The following is a 20292-nucleotide window of genomic DNA, read 5'->3' as shown; positions in this document are numbered from 1 at the left end:
GTGTCTGTACAACATGGTAGCTGACCTCCTCCACAGCAAGTGATCCCAGAGAGCAAGGAAGAAACCCTAGTGCCCTTAATGACCATGCCTTGGAAAACACATATTTTTGCCCTATTATATTTGTTGCTACAGACAAACCTTGATACATTATGGAATGGCCATGACAAGAGCATGAATCCAGGAAGTAGGGACCATTAGGGGTCATCTTGGAAGCTGGCTACCATGGGGGAGAGAAATTGGTACTTCATTGTTCCTTGAGGGGAGGATATGGAATGAAGGGCCTTTGCACTGACAAGGAGATAGTAACTATGGAACACACTGTGGAGAGTTAGAGGTACAGAGAAATGTTAAGATGGTGGAGGTAGAATTTATTCAGCAAGATAATTGCCAACAGTGGTAAAGGGTCATTAGTCCCTCTGTTCAGTTAGGGGTAAGGCCCCAAGATTCTAAGACTGGAAATCTTTGGGACAGGAATGAGTTTGAGCAGAATAAAGTACCATGGGGAATGCAATGGTGATTTCATTATTAGATTTTATACTCCTTGATAATGGAATTTAAAACATGGGCAAAGCCCATATTTTATAAACAAATACATTAATAAATTATATATATTTATTTATATATTATAAATGTATTTTATGTCCTTCATTGCATCTAAGATAGGGCCTTATCTATAGGTATCTGATCATTATTTGACTTTTTCGCAATGTTATTATCTTACTACTTACTTCAGTAAAATGGACAAAATTTATATTCTGATTTTTGAGGATCAAAACATTGAATTTTCTCTTATTCCCTCAGGAAAGCTGTGAAACTTACGTTTATGGAGCATTCTGCTTAGGCCGCTTCTTTGTATCTGTTGGAGAATGAGCCTCTCAGTTTCTGGCTTGGAAATTGCAGGTGGTGGGCAAGGCCCCAGATTGGGGAGTTGAGGGGTCCTAGCTATTCTGCTGATGATCCGATACTGTGGCCTCAGCTGCCGTTTGTTACATCTGGCAGCAGAGGGATAGAATTTCACTAAACATGCCTTATAAAGTAGAACTAGAAATGCAGAAAATGTTACCTGAAACATGGTTTTAGAGATTGTGCCAGGAGCTTTTGCACTCAGGTCTGTGATAGGTCCCAGCTAGGTTCAGTACAAGATTATTTTTTTTTTAAAGGACAAAAATCCTCTTATGGATTTATGGACAAAATATATATGACGATGACTAGAACGGACAGATGTTTGATCTATTTTTGCATTTCTGTGGGGGGAAGTGTCAGGAAGCTATTTCTTTAACTGAAATCTCTTGCTGTAATTTTAGTGTTGTTTTTTTTCCCTCCTGTGAACAATTTTTAGAAATGATACAAGTTATTATAGAATCACCCAGTTCTCCGCGGCATGAATGGCTTCTGTTGGAAGTTAACTCTTCTTAGCATGGATCTCACACATTTCCTCCGAAGCTGGATTTAACAAGGGAGGGATTACTTTGCCACCGTGTCTTTTGATACCTTGGTTTCGCATAACACTTGCATTCCTGTGGATTTATTTTTCATCTTTTGCTGATTTTTTTTTTCTTTTTGAGCTATCAGAACCTATTAAGTGAGGTAGTATGGATATTTCAGAACTTCCATTTTCCCTTTTAAAAATATTTATATGGGGAATTCCCTGGTGGTCCAGTGGTTAGGACTCGACTCTTTCACTGCCCAGGGCCCGGGTAGTGCCGGCTCTTTCACAGCTGTGCCGTGTGGCCAAAAAAATATGTCTATATTTATATGAACGTAATACCGGTGGGCAGAAGGGTTTGGAAATACAAAAGGGCACCCATTTCAAAGTTATTTTGGCAAAATAGTGTGTTGCCTTCAGTGGTCATAGCTAAGACCTATTGAGAGCTTGCTACACAGTAGGTGCTCTGCTGGGCCCTGGGTGAGACTTGTTACCTCTTTGCAGCGTAGCTGAGGAGATGAGACACCAGCACCCTTACTGTACTCTTCAGAGCTGACAGAGTGATAACCAGAGAATGTTCTGGAGAAAACTGATGGACTGGCCAACATATTCATTCATGTTTGTGCTTGGTAAATTCTACAGTAATTTTTCAGTCCAAAAAGTTATATAAAGTTGTCACTTGCTAATTAGTAAAGCTCCACTGACACCATGCCCTCAGCTCTGGGAGGTGACATACAGCCTTACTCACAGACCTGGTCACCATGCAGGGACTTGGCATTGTTCTTTGTGTGAGTCACTTGGAGGTTATTATGAGAATATGGTTTCCTCCAGAGTGATTCTATTTATTTCAGAAAAACATCTGATTTTATTGTCAGGACCTTGCAGTAAGCAAAATGGATAAACTTGTCAATGAAATCTGCCATGGGGGAAATGTATAAGCTTTTCAATGAATAAATTCTTCTCAGTACTGCTAATTTCTTCATTTCAATGTTAAAAAAACAACACTGTATTATATGCGGTTGGAGATGTCTGTAGCATCCATAATGCTTAACCCAAAGGAATTCATAATTGAGAATTAGGAGGAATAGAACTATTTTTGGCATTGCTCCAGGCCACGTTTCTCTTTACAGCCCTTCTCCCCAGCCTCCACCCCAGAGCTATGGATTTTTGTAACTAACCAAAACTTGTTTTTTCAGGTGCCCACTGATGGCAACGCTGGCCTGCTTGCAGAACCGCAAGTCGCCATGTTCTGTGGCAAACTGAACATGCACATGAACGTGCAGAATGGCAAGTGGGAGTCAGATCCGTCGGGGACTAAGACCTGCATTGGCCCCAAGGAGGGCATCCTGCAGTACTGCCAAGAAGTAAGTCTCCGCCGGTGGCCAGCGGTTCATGTTGGATCACATGCACGTTTTTTTAATTTAATTTCTTTTATGTTTGTATTTTATCTCTTGCAGTGAACGTCTTGGTTCCTAATGATTCACCATACCATTAATGTATTTACTTGCTTTACCCTACAGTATGCATAAATATTTAAAAAATTATGTCATATAATAACCATCAATAAACCAACTGAAATATAATCTTGTATGTCAGATATACTTTAATTTAAAAAAAAAAAGAGAAAAAACCCAACTGAGTAAAGTTTAAGATACCTTGGCTCTTCCTTTTATCTTGAGAGTATATCCCACTGTGGCTAATGCAAAGTATTGTGTTTAACAGTGACTAGAAATTGGGAGTTTGGGATTGACATATACACACTATATATAAAATAGATAACTAATAAGAACCTACTGTATAGCACAGGGAACTCTACTCAATACTCTCTAATGACCTGTATGGGAAAATAATCTAAACAAAAGTGGATATATGTATATGTATAACTGATTCACCTTGCTGTACAGCAGAAAGTAACAGAACGTTGTAAATCAACTATACTCCAATAACAAATTTAAAAAAATAAAATTAAAGTGACTAGAATTAATTTTCTCTGTTACCAATTTGATATATTTTAGTTCATTTATTTGTTTATATTTAATTTTAGTTTTTCTCTCCTTTTTACGATTTGAAAACCTAAAACATTTACATTGTTAAAACATTGAAATAAGAAGTTGCACTCCGAAATCTCACTTGCCATCCATCCTCTCTTAAAAAATATTTTCATCGTTCTTGATTTATCCTTCTTGAGAAAGAGAGAATTTATATTTTTCCTTCTTCTGCTTATACAAAAGGTAGCTTACAATAAGCACTGTTCTGTACTTTGCTTTTTTAACATAACTTTTAGATCCTGGAAATCACCCCCTTGCCATTTGTAGAGATCTTCAGCCTTTGTGTAATTTCTCCTAGTTTTCTTTCTGTTATTGTACAGGGTTTTTTTTTTTTAAATTAATTCGGTTTAAAATAACTGGAGTCCAAGGCATTTTGTCCCACATTTCCAGACAGTTATATATTCCTACAATATGTGGCTCTTTGTGTTTTAAGAACATTTAAAGGAATTAGTCTTATACCTCTTGGCCAAGCAAAATTTCTTACCCTACATAAACAATGGATAACCTGGCAACATTTCCTCTGTTGTAATCTTTTATATACAAGAAAATTTTCTTTAGCCCTGTTGGATCCAAAATGAGTGTTTAATGAAATATATATCTGTGTGTGTGTGTGTGTGTGTGTGTGTGTGTGTGTATATATATATATATATATATTTAACATATACATATATGCCCACATGTATTTTTTTTTATTGGTAGCACTATAAGAAAGGACAATCTAAATTCTAACTCCTGTGTTTTGAGAAGCAAAGAAGCATCTGCATTATCACAATATATTGCATATCAAGTAATTTTTGTCTTGAAGGAGTATGAACCATGATGTGAAAAGATAATTCTTCATGTTTAAGTAGAAATCACTAATATTGGCATCCTTTATATTTTTTTAAAAAACCATTTATTATATAGGGACTGATAATAAACTCGCTTTTGCCTGGATATGACATTTCTAAAATATACATTTTTGGAAATAATATTCACATTCTATTGAAGAGTTCCTCTAGTATAGTTTTGTAGATGAGTTATGAGTTGGTAAATTGGAGCTCTGTGCATGCATGCTTTTAGGTTTTTGATACCATTTTACTTATCTGGATACACATGCAGATTATGCATTCTGAATGTTAAATAAATTTTTTTAAAGGCTACAACTCAAATTTACTTAATGACGTTGACCACATCATTTTCTGTTGAATGGCTATTTTGATGTATATATCATAGTTGGCATCTAAGTTTTTCTTCAGTGTCAGTCATGAATAATCAGATGTTTTTACATTTGTATGATGACTTTATAAAAATTACTCTTCATGACCCTGAGAACAACCCTATTCCCACTCCACTTAGAGATCCCACTAATGCCTGGGTAACTTCGCTTCCTGTTTTAGTCTGTTGTTTGTCCCAGGGATAAGCCACAGAGTGGTTCTTCATAGTCCCAGCCTTTGCCAGATTGTTGGTGGTTATGGGGTGGAGGTAGGGGGAGGAAAGTGAGCCCTTTGGTTGTTTCTCCTTTGTCTTGAAATTCTGGTTATATCTGCCTATCTCAGCTTACCACCCACTGAGGTCTTGTACAACGATACACAACAGGCCAGAGTCTTAAGATGGATTAGACAAACATTAGGCTAGAGAAGTTAAGAAAGGGCCAGACCATCAGGCCTTGTGGGCCCTTTTAATGAATTTGATCTCTATTCTGTAACAACAGGATGTGTCATGGAAGGTGTTTATTTTTTTAAAAGAAAGAGAATGACTGTACATTAGCATTTCCAAAAGTCACCCTCTAATAAGAACGTACTGTATAGCACAGGGAACTCTACTCAGTACTCTGTAATGACCTATCTGATTCGCTATGCTGTACAGCAGAAACTAACACAACATTGTAAATCAAGTATATTCCAATAAGAATTCATTTTAAATTTTAAAAAAATAAATAAACTTATCAATCACCACTTTATTGTGAATCATCATGAAGGGCTGAGTCAGAAGGCTGGTCAATATGAGCACTCTGACCCTGAAAAAAATAAACAAAAATGAAAGTCACCCTCTTGCTTTGTCACTCTGACCTCATATCTAGTTTCTCAGTTCCCTGGGACCCAACTGGAGCCTCTACTCCGGAGCTGTCCAGGGCAGTAGCCACTAGCGGTGCATGGCTGTTGAGCGCCTGCAGTGTGGCTATAATGTGTGCTATAAGTGTAAGATATCAATAAATACCATATTTCAAAGATTTACATGAAGAAAGAGTATAAAATAATCACATTAATAATTTCATATTGATTGCATATTGGAATGATAATATTTTGTATATACTGTTGTAAACATCATGTATATGTTACTAAATTGTGAATATGTATGTTATTAAAATGAATTTCAACTGTATCTTTTTACTTTTCAGTGTAGCTACTGTGGAATTTAACATTACACTGGCATTATGTTTCTGTTATATTATATTTCCATTGAACAGTGTTGCTCTCCTGCCCCGCCCCATTCCACCAGTGACTCTGGGCTGTAAGGGTCTTAGATCCCATGATCTAGCAAGTAGGAGAGGGAAGCAGAAGTGAAGAGCCCCTCCAGACCTTCCCCCAGAATTTTACTGGTGCTTGGGAGTTAGAGAGGCTTATTTGGGGCCTTTTAAATACATCTTTCATTAAAAATATTTTAGTGCAAGATGATTATATGAATACTTTTCTAGAGTCCAGTGGTTCTCTCTTCCTCCTTCAGACTTATATCTCTGAGTGCTAAGGATGCAATGATGAGTAAGATACAGGACCTGTTCTTAAAGCGAGATCGCAGGGGCGAGAAAGGCTTATAAAATAATTTTAGCAACTTAAAAACTGATGATGATGATGTTGGCACATGGCGATAATGTTGATAATGCTAGTACCAACTAAATTGTATTGAGCATTAACAAGGTACTGAGCTACCCTGCCAAATGTTTGCCCTTGTTTTACCCTCATGATGCCTCTGGGAAAGAATCCTGGGAAAGAAACTTGGTGATTTGCAACATTTAAGGGGAACAAAGTGAAAGATTCAATGGAGGAGGAGCAGTGGCCAGAAACCTAGGATCAGAACTAGGTGGTATTATGTGCTGGAAGTCAAGCTAGGTTAATATCTAAATGAGAGAAATGATGAGAGTGCAAGTGTGATGCAGACCAGAAGTGACTGAAGTATAATTTTTGACAAGGCAACTCATGACTGTCTTGCAAAATGAATGCGTATCAAAACTTTTACTCAATTCACTAATTAATGAGGTAACCTGTAAGATGTTAACCAACTTGACTTGAAGAAATTTAAATCCTTTTTCAACAAACTTCATTCACGTGGCTGTGAACAGGAATTATCTGATCTGCATTGCATGAGACAGGAAACATTTGCATTGCTATCAGGTATCTACGGTATCTACTCCTACAGGGTTGTGAAGTAGCCTATAGAGAGTCAATCAGAAGAACATAACCTGTTTAATCAGGTCATCTTTTCCCCTGCCACCCCAGGCTCTGGAAGACAACACCTGCATTTCACTGCTGGGACAGCCAGTACCTAATCTCTTTTGCCCATTTCTGAATAATGGACATTTTTTATAATAAAACAGTCTCCTAATTTGGCAAATAAAAGTTCATTATTGATCTTTAGGATAGCAATTTCAAGGGACTAGCATGGGAAGAGTCAAATTACAGTAGATTACAGGAAGAATAACATGTATGGGTGTTGAAGCCATCTGTGGTCTCTTTGAGGAAAGTCCAAGAGGCAAAGAGCTTGCGGGCAATTCATGGAAAAGGGAAAGCCTTTGTTTTTTGTTGGGCTTTGTCTTTAAAGGGAAGGAACTTCAGCTGAAGGAAGCTTAAACTAAACTGCAGGAAGGGTAGATCCATCATAAGAAAACTAGTGACTGGGTGAGTCTTAGAAAAGAGAATAAAAGATGGGGAAATAGGGTGTGTTAATGAGGCAGTTTATGTTGTCAGGTGACTGAAATCTACTCGTACATGGAGAATATTTTCTCCCATTGATGGAGAGGATCTTGGGGTAGGAATAGCTTACAGAATTTTAAAAAAGGCATCCAGTAACTGGGTCCTCAGATATTGAAACTGAGACTCAGTGCTGCCTGGAATTTCTCTGTTGGGGTCTCTTGTTTTCTGCTTATCCTTTCTCCTTTATTTTCACCTCATTTTCTCCTGCAAAGATGGCTTCCTTTAGGAGGCCAGGGAAGATGGCAGCTCTGGGAGTTTGTTGTTCCAGTTTGGATTTCCAACCCCATTCTGCCAGTGTGCATTCTAATTCCCAGATAGGGTTCTCGTTGGTCCTGCTTTCAGTCACCCATCTACCTTCGGACTAGTCACCGTATCCACAAGGACTCAGTATGTACTGGGACTGGCGCACCTTGGTCATGAGGGTGTAAGGCTTGTTTGGCATCCCAACCAGAGCCAACTGGTGTGGGGAGAGGAGCTCTTGCCAGAAAAAAGGTTGAAGAGTGGCATGGGGGCAAGATAGAATAATGACCAAAGCCCAACACAATGGGCTTAGAAACACACAGTGCCTTTGTAAAAGTTTTATAGGTTGGAGAGTGGGTAGCTGAGGGAATTCACATCATGACTTTAACCAGCTTTGGGGAAGGTATTGGGGGGTGGGTGTTGGAGAGGTGTTCACTCAGAACGTTTAAACAGTGTTCAACTTTTTCTATTGAATGGTGCATCCTAAACTATCTAGAACATTGCTTATTGATATTTTAGGGTCTTTCTGCCACTTTCCACTTTGTAGGTAGTCTGAAATTTTTCTTTTGTAATTAGAAATAATAGTTTCATTTGTAGGATTGAATTTTTTTGTGTGTTGTTGGAAAATGTTTATTTTCCTTTATTTTTTTTTTAGCTCCGTATTTTTATTTTAGACAGTCGATTGATTCCCTAAGAAAGCCAAAGAAAATAATGTTCGTAATTTTTCCAACTCCCCTTCTCACAGATTTTGTAAGCTATATTATTTTTATATTTTTGAAGTTTAATATTATGGTCTGTTCTATTGTCATAATTCTCACAGTCGTAGGTTCTGTCTTTAACTGGATTCAGTGTTTACAGTCAATCCTTTCACCAAAGCATCTCTATTCCCATAATGTTTATTTTGATTCCTCTATTTTTTTGGGTGCCTGTCATCTTACTTAGTTATTTCCAGAAGTTGTTCTTATTGAACAATAGTTTAGTTATGTATAGAATTCCAGGTTGACAAGTATTTTTGTTCAGCACCATGAAGATACTTATCCACTATATTCTGGCATCATTGTGCAAATTCCCTTTTTTTAAAATGTACAAAAACCATTACTGTCACCATTTAATGTGCTATTCATTTACTGATTACTTTCTCTCAATAGTGATGAATCCTTTTTTTCTTTATGTTCTCAGTCCCTCTTGTGACCAAAACACAGATGTTTTAGAGACAGCTGGCTGAGTCAGAGAGGCAGCTGTGAGCAGTCTGTGGTCCTAGGACAGAATGAAACCAACTGAACTCATGACCGTGACCTCATTCTGACCTTTTGCTAACCAATTTAACTCACTTGTTAAATTTGTTTTTCCAAAGGACTGCCTGTATAGCTGCACATCGTATCTGTTGGTGCTTAGCTTAATATGATGTGTCAAATATTATTATTTTTGATGGTGAATTATCTAGTCCATATCTTTCATAGTTTCATGTTCCTCTCAGTTTGTATTCCCTGCTGGTGGTTGTTTTATTGTTATTATTAATATTGGCATTTTTGCCTCGTGATTTCTTTGGTCCTATTGTTGGTCAAGGGCAAGATTAGGGAGAAAAAAGTAAAGATCGAGTCTTTTACCTTTGCTCTTATAAAGCCTTTATAAAGTTTGATTGGGAAGATAGTTTGAAACTTAGGTTTGTGTAATCAGCGTTTTATCTCATAGCATACACATTCTTGGTACCCATAAATTCCCTCCTGTTCCCCAATAATAATAGTTATGTTTTTGCCCAGTCATCATTCAAATACTTGCATATTTGAAATATAAAAATTTTCTTTACATTTTTTTATTAGCACAGTCAGCACTATTCTTTCATTTTTTTTTTCATCAAATGTGTATTGAGGACTGCTATAGACTTAATGTTTGTGTCTTTCCCAAAATTCATATGGTGAAGCTTTAAGGTCCAATGGGATGGTATTTGGAGATGGAGCCTTTGGTAGGTAATCAAGGTTAGATGAGGTCATGACGATGGGGGCTTTGTGATGGGATTAGTGCCCTTATAAGACACCAGAGAGCTTGCACAGTTTGCTTTCTCTGCCTGTTCACACAAAGAGATAATGTGAGAACCCAGAGAGAAGGTGGCAATCTGCAAGCCAGGAAGAGAACCTTCACCAGAACCCAACCATGCTGGTACCCTTATCTTAGACTTCCAGCCTCCAGAACTGTGAGAAAATAAATTCCTGTTATTTAAGCCACCTGGTCTATGGTAATTTGTTATGGCAGCTTGAGCTAAGACTAGGACTTACTTTGGCTCCTTTGGGCAAAAGGATTATAGGCCCAAAGTGTCACTGAGAATTACCGTTTCTAGAGATCATGCTTTACAAAGCATTTTATGCAACACTCGGCTCTGACTCAGAGCATGTGGATTGTCATTTAGTAACTGCTTGTGGACGGCCTGTTGTTGGCACAGAGATTGGAACTGAATAGGGCAGATGTTCTGCCCTGCTCTCTACACTGAAAGAACCTACCCTGAAATGGCCTTGTGGTCTCCTCCTGCAGAGACTGTTTCTTTCCATTGATGGAATTCTAAAGAAATTTTTAAGCAAGAGTTAGGGGTTGCTGGCCCTCAGTCCAAATTTGCCCTGTTTATTTTTACCCAGTTAAGATGTAGGTGTCATGATAATGCTCAATAGTAGAGTGATAAACATATAGCAGGGCCTTAAATATTCAGTTAAATGTACTAAATGATCACTAAGTACACTTCCTGAAAACAGGAAGCAACCCTAGATTGTTCTTTATGTGACCCTGTGTTAATATGTTCAGCCGTTGACTGTTGATGAATTATGTTTTCTAGCAGTTACAACCTCCCCTTCAATCTTGGTTGGACATGAGACTTGCTTTAACCAGTAGAATAGAGTGGTAGTGGTGCTGGTTTAGTTCTGGGTCTAAGCCTTAATTCGGCCTAGAAGTTTCTCCTTTTGCGCTCTGGGAAGGCAGCCATGTGGAGAAGCCCAAGTAGAAGAGAATGGAGGCCCTCACTCAATAGCCCTACCTGAGCTCCCAGGCAGCTGCCAGCACCAGCCACGTATGCAAGGCCAGTTTGGACTCTGCAGGCCTCCTTGCAGTACTCTAGCTGACAACACCATGTGAAGAAGAATCACTCAGTCAACTCACAGAATTGTGAGGAATTCTAAATTATCATGTGGTAGCTAACCTCCAAGATGGCTCTCAGCAGCGCTTGCCTCCCTCCTCGTATTCGCATCCACACGTAGTCCTTAGTCTCCTCCCGCAGCGTGCAGGAGGATGTTACAGAAATGATGTGTGTGGCATTTGAGGCTAGATCATAAAAAGCACGTGGCTTCTACCTTGCATACTTTTGCTGTGGTGGAAGCCGGCCGCCGTGTCATGAGGACCTCAGTGCTTCTGCCAGCAGCTAGCACTCGCTGGCCAGGCAATGAATGAACCACTTGGAAGTGGATCCTGTAGCCTAGTCAAGCCTTCATTTAACCTCAGCCCCAGCTGACATCTTGACTGCACCCTTGTAAGAGACGGGATCACTCAGCTAAGTCTCTTCCAGACTCCTCACGCGCAGAAACTGTGTGAGGTAAGAAATGCTTACTGTTTGAAGCTACTAAGTTTTGGGATAGTTTGTGTGCAGTAATAGATGACCACAACAGACACTCCCTTGACGATTATATTCCTCTGTGGTCCTTTGGTAGAAAAAAGTTCCTTTCCTTCATTCTATACTAGATATAGAAAGTGCTGCCATCACAGAAACAATTTGAAAATAACTATGTAAATTATTCATCATTTAACAGCCTAAAGTGGCCACTTGCCTTAATGAACTGTTACATTACCCAGATATTGGCCTAAGGAACCTAGAAGTCTTATAAGTAGATCAAAACTAGAATAATATTCCCCTTGAAACATACATTATAAAGCCTAGGAAGAAAAATTAGAATTTTTAGATTTTGTTGTCCTCTTTCTTTTGAATGAAATGAGGTTTAAAAAGAAAGAAAAACAACATTGTTCTATTTAAACCAAAGGCTTTAGGTTGAGAGAAGAAAAAATTGGAAGTATACTTCAGTTCTTCATCTGAAGAATTTTATTCTGTCCCAGATTTAATTCAGGCAAATTGAGCAAATATTTACTGATTCAAGATAAGATTTCGCGTCAGGTGTTGCTGAGTGGCCAGACAACATTCTTGGCTCATAGGAGCTTCTAAATACACAATTAGATAAATTGAGAAAAGAATTTAGGAAATTGAAAATGTAGAATGAGGCTGTAAAGTAGAGGATCTTGATTATAAATCTGGGTTTTGGGATCTAATTCTAGAGATGAGTAAGGGCTATGGGATTATTTTTAGCAGGAGTGTTTTCTGGTCAAGACACTTTTGGAAAAATTAGCCTATATCTAAGGGTGATTTGGATTGGGGAGAGAAGGGAATTCCAATCTCAAGATGCTAGTGTGAAAGGGATGGGAAAGATCATCCTGCCCATCCTTGTTGTATAGATGAGCACATATGAGATACCCCAAGATGCTGTTATAAGGGAGCCCTTAGGGTCGAGTGCAGTGAAGGCAAAGCATGGGCTTCCCTATCAAACCTTCATTCAGATGCCGTCTTTGCTCTTTGACACCTGAGCAGTCCAGGAAAGCTGCCTAACCAATCTTAGACCATGTCCTCCTTTTATGATAGGAGCACACAGGAGTGCATTGCAAAAGTTAAATATGGTCAGTTCAACGAGAAATTGTGTAAGTCCCAGTACCGTTCTTCCTCCTCTTTTAAGGAGAGAACTTAAAACACAGGCTCTTCAACCCTCTGCATCCCTAACATGCAGAGCACATCCTGGGAGGCAGGGGCTTAGAGCAGGTGTCCACGGCTCTGCTAACTTACACTGGGAGCAGGTCTCTGGAGGGAGCTTTGAACAGGTTAAGCCTCAAGTGCTGGCAGAGATTTCCAGCTGGGAAACTTAGGTGAATGTGGCTTTGCTTCTTCTAGTCTTTCTATTAGATTTTGGGTATACTTTCTTTTTCCTAAGTGTTTTCTTTTCCACAGTTAACAGTATGTATTTTCTGTTTCTTTAACCTTCTTGCTCTAAATGAACAGTTGTTTTGGCTATAAGTTAACAGGATCGCCAAACAAAGCACACCAGTGCCTGGACCAAACAAAAGCTGATGAGTTAAACAAAGCCATTTCCTTTGCCCAGCTGTCTACTCTAAAATATATAACATGACAGGGACTCCCAGACGAGACTTGTTTGTCAACCTTGCTGCCTTCATTCTATAGTGATGTGAAGTTAAAATGAATTAAAAAACAAACAACACGAGATCCTTTTAATCTAACCAACTTTGAGGGCATATCATAGACACACTGCTATGGTAGAAGCTGTGGAACATTCTTGACCGTTATTATTTTCCTCTGTGTGCCATCTACCTTTGTGAGCTTAAAATTGACCCATAGATGACAGGCACCTATGCATTGTGGTTTTGGTATTTGAAAGATGCAAAAATTCATATTAGGTGAAAATTTTTAAGTAGAGGTATCCAGCTATCTATATACGAGTACAGATATATTTTCTGCATTATTGGTCTGTATGCTTACAAGGATTGCTTGCATAAACCTTAGGATTCAGAGGTAAAAGAGATGAAACCAGTTTGGATATTTTTTCCCACATAGTTTTCATTTAATGAGATTAATGTTTGATTTAACATTTGTCCTTGTTACTGTCTAGCTCTTTCCTAAATGCATACTCAGTTATTACATATTTGCAGTAACACTACGGACTTTTATATTTGCCGCCTTATTTATTTATTTAAAATGTTTTTCCGTAATATATTTTTCTTTTTTCTTTTTAGCTTTATTGAGGTACAAATAACAAATAATCTTGTATAGATTGGACATTTTTTTAAAGTTTGTTTTTTATATATATATTTTTTTAATTTTTATTTTATATTGGAGTATACTTGATTAACAATAGATTTGACATTTTCAAAATGAGAAAATTAGACATAAATGGACAGAGAGGGAATGAGGATCTTAGCTGTACGTGGACACATCTGTTTGTGTTTTCACATTCGTGTCCTGTCCTATTTATTTTGGTGTCCCTACCTTCCTCATTTGTCTTTACATTCAGCACGTTGTTATGAGTGATTAAACGTCGTACAAGGTTCTTGCACAATATTTTCCAACTCTGAGTATGAATGTATGCATATGACAATATATTTATATACAATGTCAGAAACAGACTTGGGCCACATTATTGGGAAATAGGCTGGTGCCCTGAAACATTTTCTGTGCCTTGCTCTTAGATAAGGTCATCATTGTGAAAACACAGCACTGCACGTACTTTCCATTATTGCACTGGTGTTTCATCAGCTGCATCTTGCTTCCCAGCACCTCATTAAATTGTAATCAGAGGGCTCCCCTGGTGGCGCAGTGGTTAAGAATCCGCCTGCCAACGCAGGGGACATGGCTTCAAGCCCAGGTCCGGGAATGCCGCGTAGCAACTAAGCCCGTGTGCCACATCTACTGAGCCTGTGCTCTACAGCCCGCGAGCCACAACTACTGAGCCCGCATGCCACAGCTGCTGAAGCCCACACACCTAGAGCCCGTGCTCTGCAACAAGAGAAGCCACTGCAATGAGAAGCCCGTGCACCACAACAAAGAGCGCCCCCCCTTCGCCGCAACTAGAGAAAGCCTGCACGCAGCAACGAAGACCCAATGCAGCCAAAAATAAATAAATAAAATAAATTTTTAAAAAATTGTAATCAGAGAACAACTTTGGTTTCCAGTTCTCTTTCTCAATTAAATTAGACATTGTCTCCAATATCTCTCATTATTACAAGAATTTATGTTGAGAAACAATTTAAGGTATTATTTTTCTTTGTGTTCCAGAAAATTTTAGAGGAGAGACTATGTTATTTTAATCCAGAAACAAAAATATATTGTTTAGCACACGCTTTGTTTTGGCTTAGACAGTGAAGTGGAAGTGGTTTAGAACTTAGAATTAATACACTCTTTGAATGCTCAGAGATATCATCTACTTTTTTTTTAAGTTTATGATAAATTTTCTTTTTTTAATTTATTTTATTGAAGTATAGTTGACTTACAATGCTGTGTCAATTTCTGCTGTACAGCAAAGTGATGTATGGAATCTAAATTATGACACAAATGAGCTTATCTACAAAACAGAAACAGACTCAGACATAGAGAACAGACTTGTGGTTGCCAAGGGGAAGGGGGGGTGGAGGAGGGAAGATTGGGAGTTTGGGATTAGCAGATGCAAATTATTATATAAAGAATGGATAAACAACAAGGTCCTACTGTATAGCACAGGGAACTATATGTTTAATTTCCTGTGATAAACCATAACGGAGATGTCACCTACTTTCATTGCTGTGTTCTAACTTCATCAATTTCATCTTCTATGAAATGGAGCCATTATCAGCTGATAGAGGTGTACATGACCTGCTACACATAAAACATTTGCACATAATAAACCTTCAATTTTATATATTTTTTATCCTCCTCTTGGATATGTCCTTTGAAAAAGAAATTGATATGTAAAAACTTTCACAGGATGAAAATATCCTATGATTAGGCTACCTCTATACCATTTTACTATAGAGTTTGATTTTTTGTTTCATGTATTTGTTCATACATGCTACCTAGGTGCCATCATGCATTTACAATTAAGATCTTGATTTGTTTATAGTTTCGTTTTTTCACTTGTAATGTAAATTTAGAAGTCTGACTTGTTTCCACTGGACTAGTTTTTTAACTTTTATTTCTTTTTAATTCAAAATTTCAAGCATATATAAAAGTAGAAAGAATAGTATAATGAATGCCCCCTGTGCTTATCACTCCAATAATTATAAAATCTAGTCACTCTTGTTCTTTGAGAAGTCTGGAATCCCAGTTCTCTATCTTACCTCCTTCAGAGTCCACATTATTTTTGGCAAGTCCCTTGTGCAGATAGATGTGTTGGTTATCCCTTTTGCACAGCTATAAATTGATTAAGATGAACTAAAGGAACACACGTTATTTATTGACTTCTAACTCACATGTTTAAAACACCATTTTAATAACTACATAATTTCTAGCATATTTTTTCAAAAAGAAATATCCTGGAAAATTTGATTAAAAATTGATTTTCAATGTTGAAAGACTAGAAAGAACAGTAAGTAAATTTTTTCAGAATTAGGAGCAATTCCCATGACCCTGACCATTAACTCTGTTTACAGCTTTTTATTAGCCACATTTGATTTTGTGTTCTTGAAATATTCTTGGTCATTTGGAATCTAGTTGTGTGTAAATATGACTTTTGTCATGAATTAATCCCTTGTCCCAGGTGGCCTGTTGCAAAAGGATACTCCGAGGGTTCCCCTGTTTGTCCTTAATGTTGCAAATAAAGGAAAGCTTTTGTAGGACTCTAACAATATACGTCTTAAATATTTTTATATTTCTGTATATATACCTATATGTTCTTGGCTTTCTTAAATATCATCCATGTATTTTCTTGGTTTGTGTATTTAACAACTTAAATGTCATCTTGTCTGAGATTAATATATTTTCAATTTGGATAGATAGAGAGAGAGAAAGACATAGAGAAAGGGAGACTTTTGATTTTTAAAATTTAGAATGAAAATGTTCTGATGGTGACCAAGTTTTAAGGTACTTTTCTGTAGTGAGGAAAACCAATTAAGTTACCAACTACAACCTTCTAATATGGATCTAAGATTGTTGCTACTCTACCTCTCTTGGTTGTTGGTATTTGAAATTTCTTCAGTTCACTTTAAAAAAATTTTTTTAATATATGTACAGATAGATTTGCTTTCAAAGATAAAACATGTTTGTATGGCCAAAATAACTGCTTGTTACAGATGCCTGGGCCAGTCAGATGGGCCTCCTTAGCCTAAGTGAGAGCCTCGCTTTTAATCTTCCTAAGTATCTTCCTCAGCTCTGTATTTATTAACATTTATTAACATTAATCTACTGCTTTCTATATAAGATGCTATCACTGGTAAAAGTTGCTACACCATACTTGGAAGAATAATATTAGAAGGCACTGAGATGCTTATTTTTCTCAAAAGCTTATAATCCAACTATAATATCATACTATTCAGATAATCTTTTTTAAGAGATACATTGATAATACCCAATGGGAGCTGAATATATACTAAATTTCCCTATGTCTAATGGATTCTGAACTTAGCAAGAAATAATCATTACCTATTTATCAGGCACTTACTGTGCTATCACGGTGTTGACCACCACTGAGGGAACACAAAAATGAATCATATTGTCCCTGCCTTCAAGGAGTGTATGTTCTAACGGGGCAGGAAGGCACATCAGTGTAATAAGAGGTAGAAAGTGGTCGGTGATCAAATACAAGCGATCGGATAAAATGCTTTGGATTCAGAGGTTGAAGTGATCAGGGAAGGGAATATTAGTGAACCAACTTTCGAGCTGGGCATTTTTCTTGGGTGTTGTTCATTCAGAAGGGAAATAAAGCTACCAAAATAGCTTATGTTTAAAAGGGGGCTTATTGAAGGAGACGCGGCACGTCTCGCTGGCGTTAGAGGTGCTCAGGTGGTCCCTGCCTTGTCCTCTGTCTATCTCTGTCTTGGGTACACAGCTGTCTCATCTTGGCTTCTCTCTCTGTACCTCTTATTTCCCTGCTTCTTCCAGAGGCCTAGTTCCCACTCCCCTGCGGGTTTTGACAGGCATCATCTCTGGCTATGACTGACCCTGCCTGCCAGCCGTGTATCCCCCCCTCATCTAACCGGAGCCTGGATGTGTTAGTTCACAACTCTTGAGCAAGGAGAATGCCCTTGTCAGTGTGCTTTCCTCGGGCTGTAACCAGCTATGGGGCCGGAGCTGCAGAGTTAAAATCTGGTCACGAATGAGTGCTCTTCCGGAGGACGGGGGGCTGGAGCGCTGCAGAGAGGGGCAGGCATGTTGGCAACCTCCTGATCACCTTAAACCAACGTTAATGAAGGCGGAACACCACAAGGAGGAGGAAATTGTGTTTCCTGCCCTTGGAAAGTGTATTTTCACTGGGGAGGCGGTGCACATATGTACCTAACCCAAATGTGAGGAGCACTGCGATAAATACAATAAAGCATTCCTGAAGTGAGAGAGAGGGATTAACATCTATTACACTGTGAGTGGAGGAGGTTTGTCTACATGGGAGACCCTGCTGGGCCTGGGCATCTGAAGTGTGGTGTAAGGGTCTTAAGAAGAGTGTGTTGGGGGCACAGTGTGTGTGTATTTCTTTAGCGGCTGCCTGTGTAATTCAGGAAGGTTTGTAGGAACTGAGGATGGTTTGCATTTCAAGTAACTGGCACAAGCTGGATTTGTTTCTGCTTTAAGTATTTCTTAATACAGCGGTTGTCATCTAAATCTTTTAATAATAAAAAACAGTCACTCATAATTGGCATGCACATAGGATACATTTTAGAAAAGGAAGGGGGCTGTATAAAAGTCGGGTTTTGCTAATGCCTGCTGTTTCAGCAAATTATCAGCAATGCTTGTTGTATTAGCAAGACATGCAGTTGCGTGTGTTGGAAAACATACAAATTAAATAGGTTAGGGATCTCAGATATCTTTATTTCCTGTGTTAACATGTGAGATGCACAAAGAAAATATAAAACATTGAGCTATGCTTATACTTAATTATGGTGAAAAGTCAGGGACTCAACTGACCACGAGCACATTTGCATGCCTAATTACTTTAATTTTTATTGTTGCCGAAGACTACGCTACTTTTTCAACATAAGACGCTTATTTGTCTCATAACACAAAAATGCTTATTTGTCTCTGGTGATATACTGGAGCTGCTTAATAAAAAATAAGATATAGTACTCGAAATTTTTGGCAGAAACTTTAGTATGTTTTTTGTTGTGTTTTTTCGTTTTGGTTTTTGCTTTCTGACTTGGAGGTTACTTGTGCATGTGGTAATCACTGTGATTTACTGGGGCTAGATGTGCTTCAGAAGAAATTCTGTGACTTTAATGTTTGGTGTTCCTCCCCTGTTTAAAATAAACCTCCTGAATTGAGAACAGCAAATTTTTATACTCTTTGGCAAAGTCGAATTAATAACTCCTTGTCTCAGGATAAAAGTGGCTGGAAGGGTGGAAGTCGCCACTTCCGTTTTCATTGTTAAGGCAGTAGGCAAACTACGTGTGGGATTCACGTGGTTCAGATTTTATAATCTCCTCCAACTGCCTATTAACAATCATCATTGTCCACGTTCTGGAGAGAGAAGTTGAAGCACAATAAATAACACATATGTCCTAGATTTCCGGGTGGGAACTGGAAGGGAATTTTGTGTTTGGCTGATCACCTCGTGAAGCTCTGGTGCCCTTCAGGGGAGAATCCCTGTCTTCACTGACCTTAATTGGTCCGTATGCAATTCTATCTGCTAGAAAATTATCCACCAAATAAGTTACTGCTCTGTTGTACCAGATATTATTGGTGCAATACCTTAGGACACTGAAGAAGGAGCACATCATGAGCAAGAGACCTTTTTTTTTTTTAACTTATCAATTTGTACCCTACAGATTGCTTTTTGGTTTTGAATTAAAAAGAAGAAAATATGACTTGACTGTGCCTGTAGGAGTTTTTTTTTTATAGAAAACTGAAAGCTCCTAAGAAAATCCTCAGCAGGGTAATATTTCTGTGAAGTGGCAGCTAGAACCCCTTTAGAAAAATATAGTAACTCACACTTTACTGCACATAATGTTGTGTCCCTCAGGGCAGGCTCTCTAGTGTCATAGAGTTTATGACTCATGAGCGCTGTACTTTGTGATATAATAAACAAGGAGAGGTGGTGGGAGAATTATATTGCTGCACAAAAAGCCACTTCACCTTTCATCTTATAGGAAAAAACCCTGGGGATATTAAATTTTAGTGGCATTTTCAAGTTGAGCATTATCTACGACTGAAATGCATGCATTGAAGAGTTAAGATATGTAAGAACAAAATAAAATAAAGGGAAGGAGCTGTTTCCATTTAGAGCTAAGTTACTGGCAAGTGTTTTAGAAGAATAACTTTCTCAGTACCCGCCCAGGATCTGATTTAGATATCCTTTTCTGTGTGTTTTCATAGCATGTACCTCCCCATTGAACTTGCCTTATACTACACTGATCAGCGTTTTATTTTTTAGAGCAGTTTTAGGTTTGTGGCAAAATGGAGAGGAGGGTGCAAAGATTTCCTGTGTACCCCCTTCCCCGACTCATGCATAGCTTCTCCCCCTTTCTCAACATCCCCCAGCAGAATAGTACATTTATTTCAATTGATGAACCTACATGGTCACATGATTATCACCCAAAGTGCATAGTTTACCTTAAGGTCCACTCTTGGTGTTGTACATTCTGTGGGTTTGGACAAATGTATAATGACATGTATTCACCATTACAGTATCATATAGAATCATTTCACTGCCCCCAGAATCCTCTATGCACTTCCTGTTCATTGCTCCTTCCCCCTAGCCTCTGGTAACCATTGGTCTTTTTACTGTCGCCATAGTTTTGCCTTTTCCAGAATGTCATGTATTTAGAATCATACATGTATTTTCACACTGGCTTCTTTCACTTAGTAATGGTCAGCTAAGATTCCTCCATGTCTTTTCATGGTTTGATAGCTTCTTTCTTTTTA

The 20292-nt window shown here is 38.2% G+C and overlaps 1 protein-coding gene across 5 annotated transcripts in view; it reads left to right on the top strand.

Moving 5' to 3' along the window:
• Nucleotides 1-20292, top strand: part of APP (amyloid beta precursor protein) — a 275532-nt gene that overhangs the window by 54131 nt on the left and 201109 nt on the right. For all 5 annotated transcript variants that reach the window (XM_059921407.1, XM_059921406.1, XM_059921405.1 and 2 more), the window contains exon 2: nucleotides 2623-2790. In XM_059921407.1, the coding sequence (XP_059777390.1) occupies nucleotides 2623-2790 (168 nt within the window). The remainder of the gene's footprint in view (nucleotides 1-2622; nucleotides 2791-20292) is intronic.

This window comes from Balaenoptera ricei, chromosome 4, assembly GCF_028023285.1.
Source record: "Balaenoptera ricei isolate mBalRic1 chromosome 4, mBalRic1.hap2, whole genome shotgun sequence".
NCBI lineage: Eukaryota > Metazoa > Chordata > Mammalia > Artiodactyla > Balaenopteridae > Balaenoptera > Balaenoptera ricei.
The sequence above is the reverse complement of the archived record's forward strand: the minus strand, read 5'-3'. Positions and strand labels throughout refer to the sequence as shown.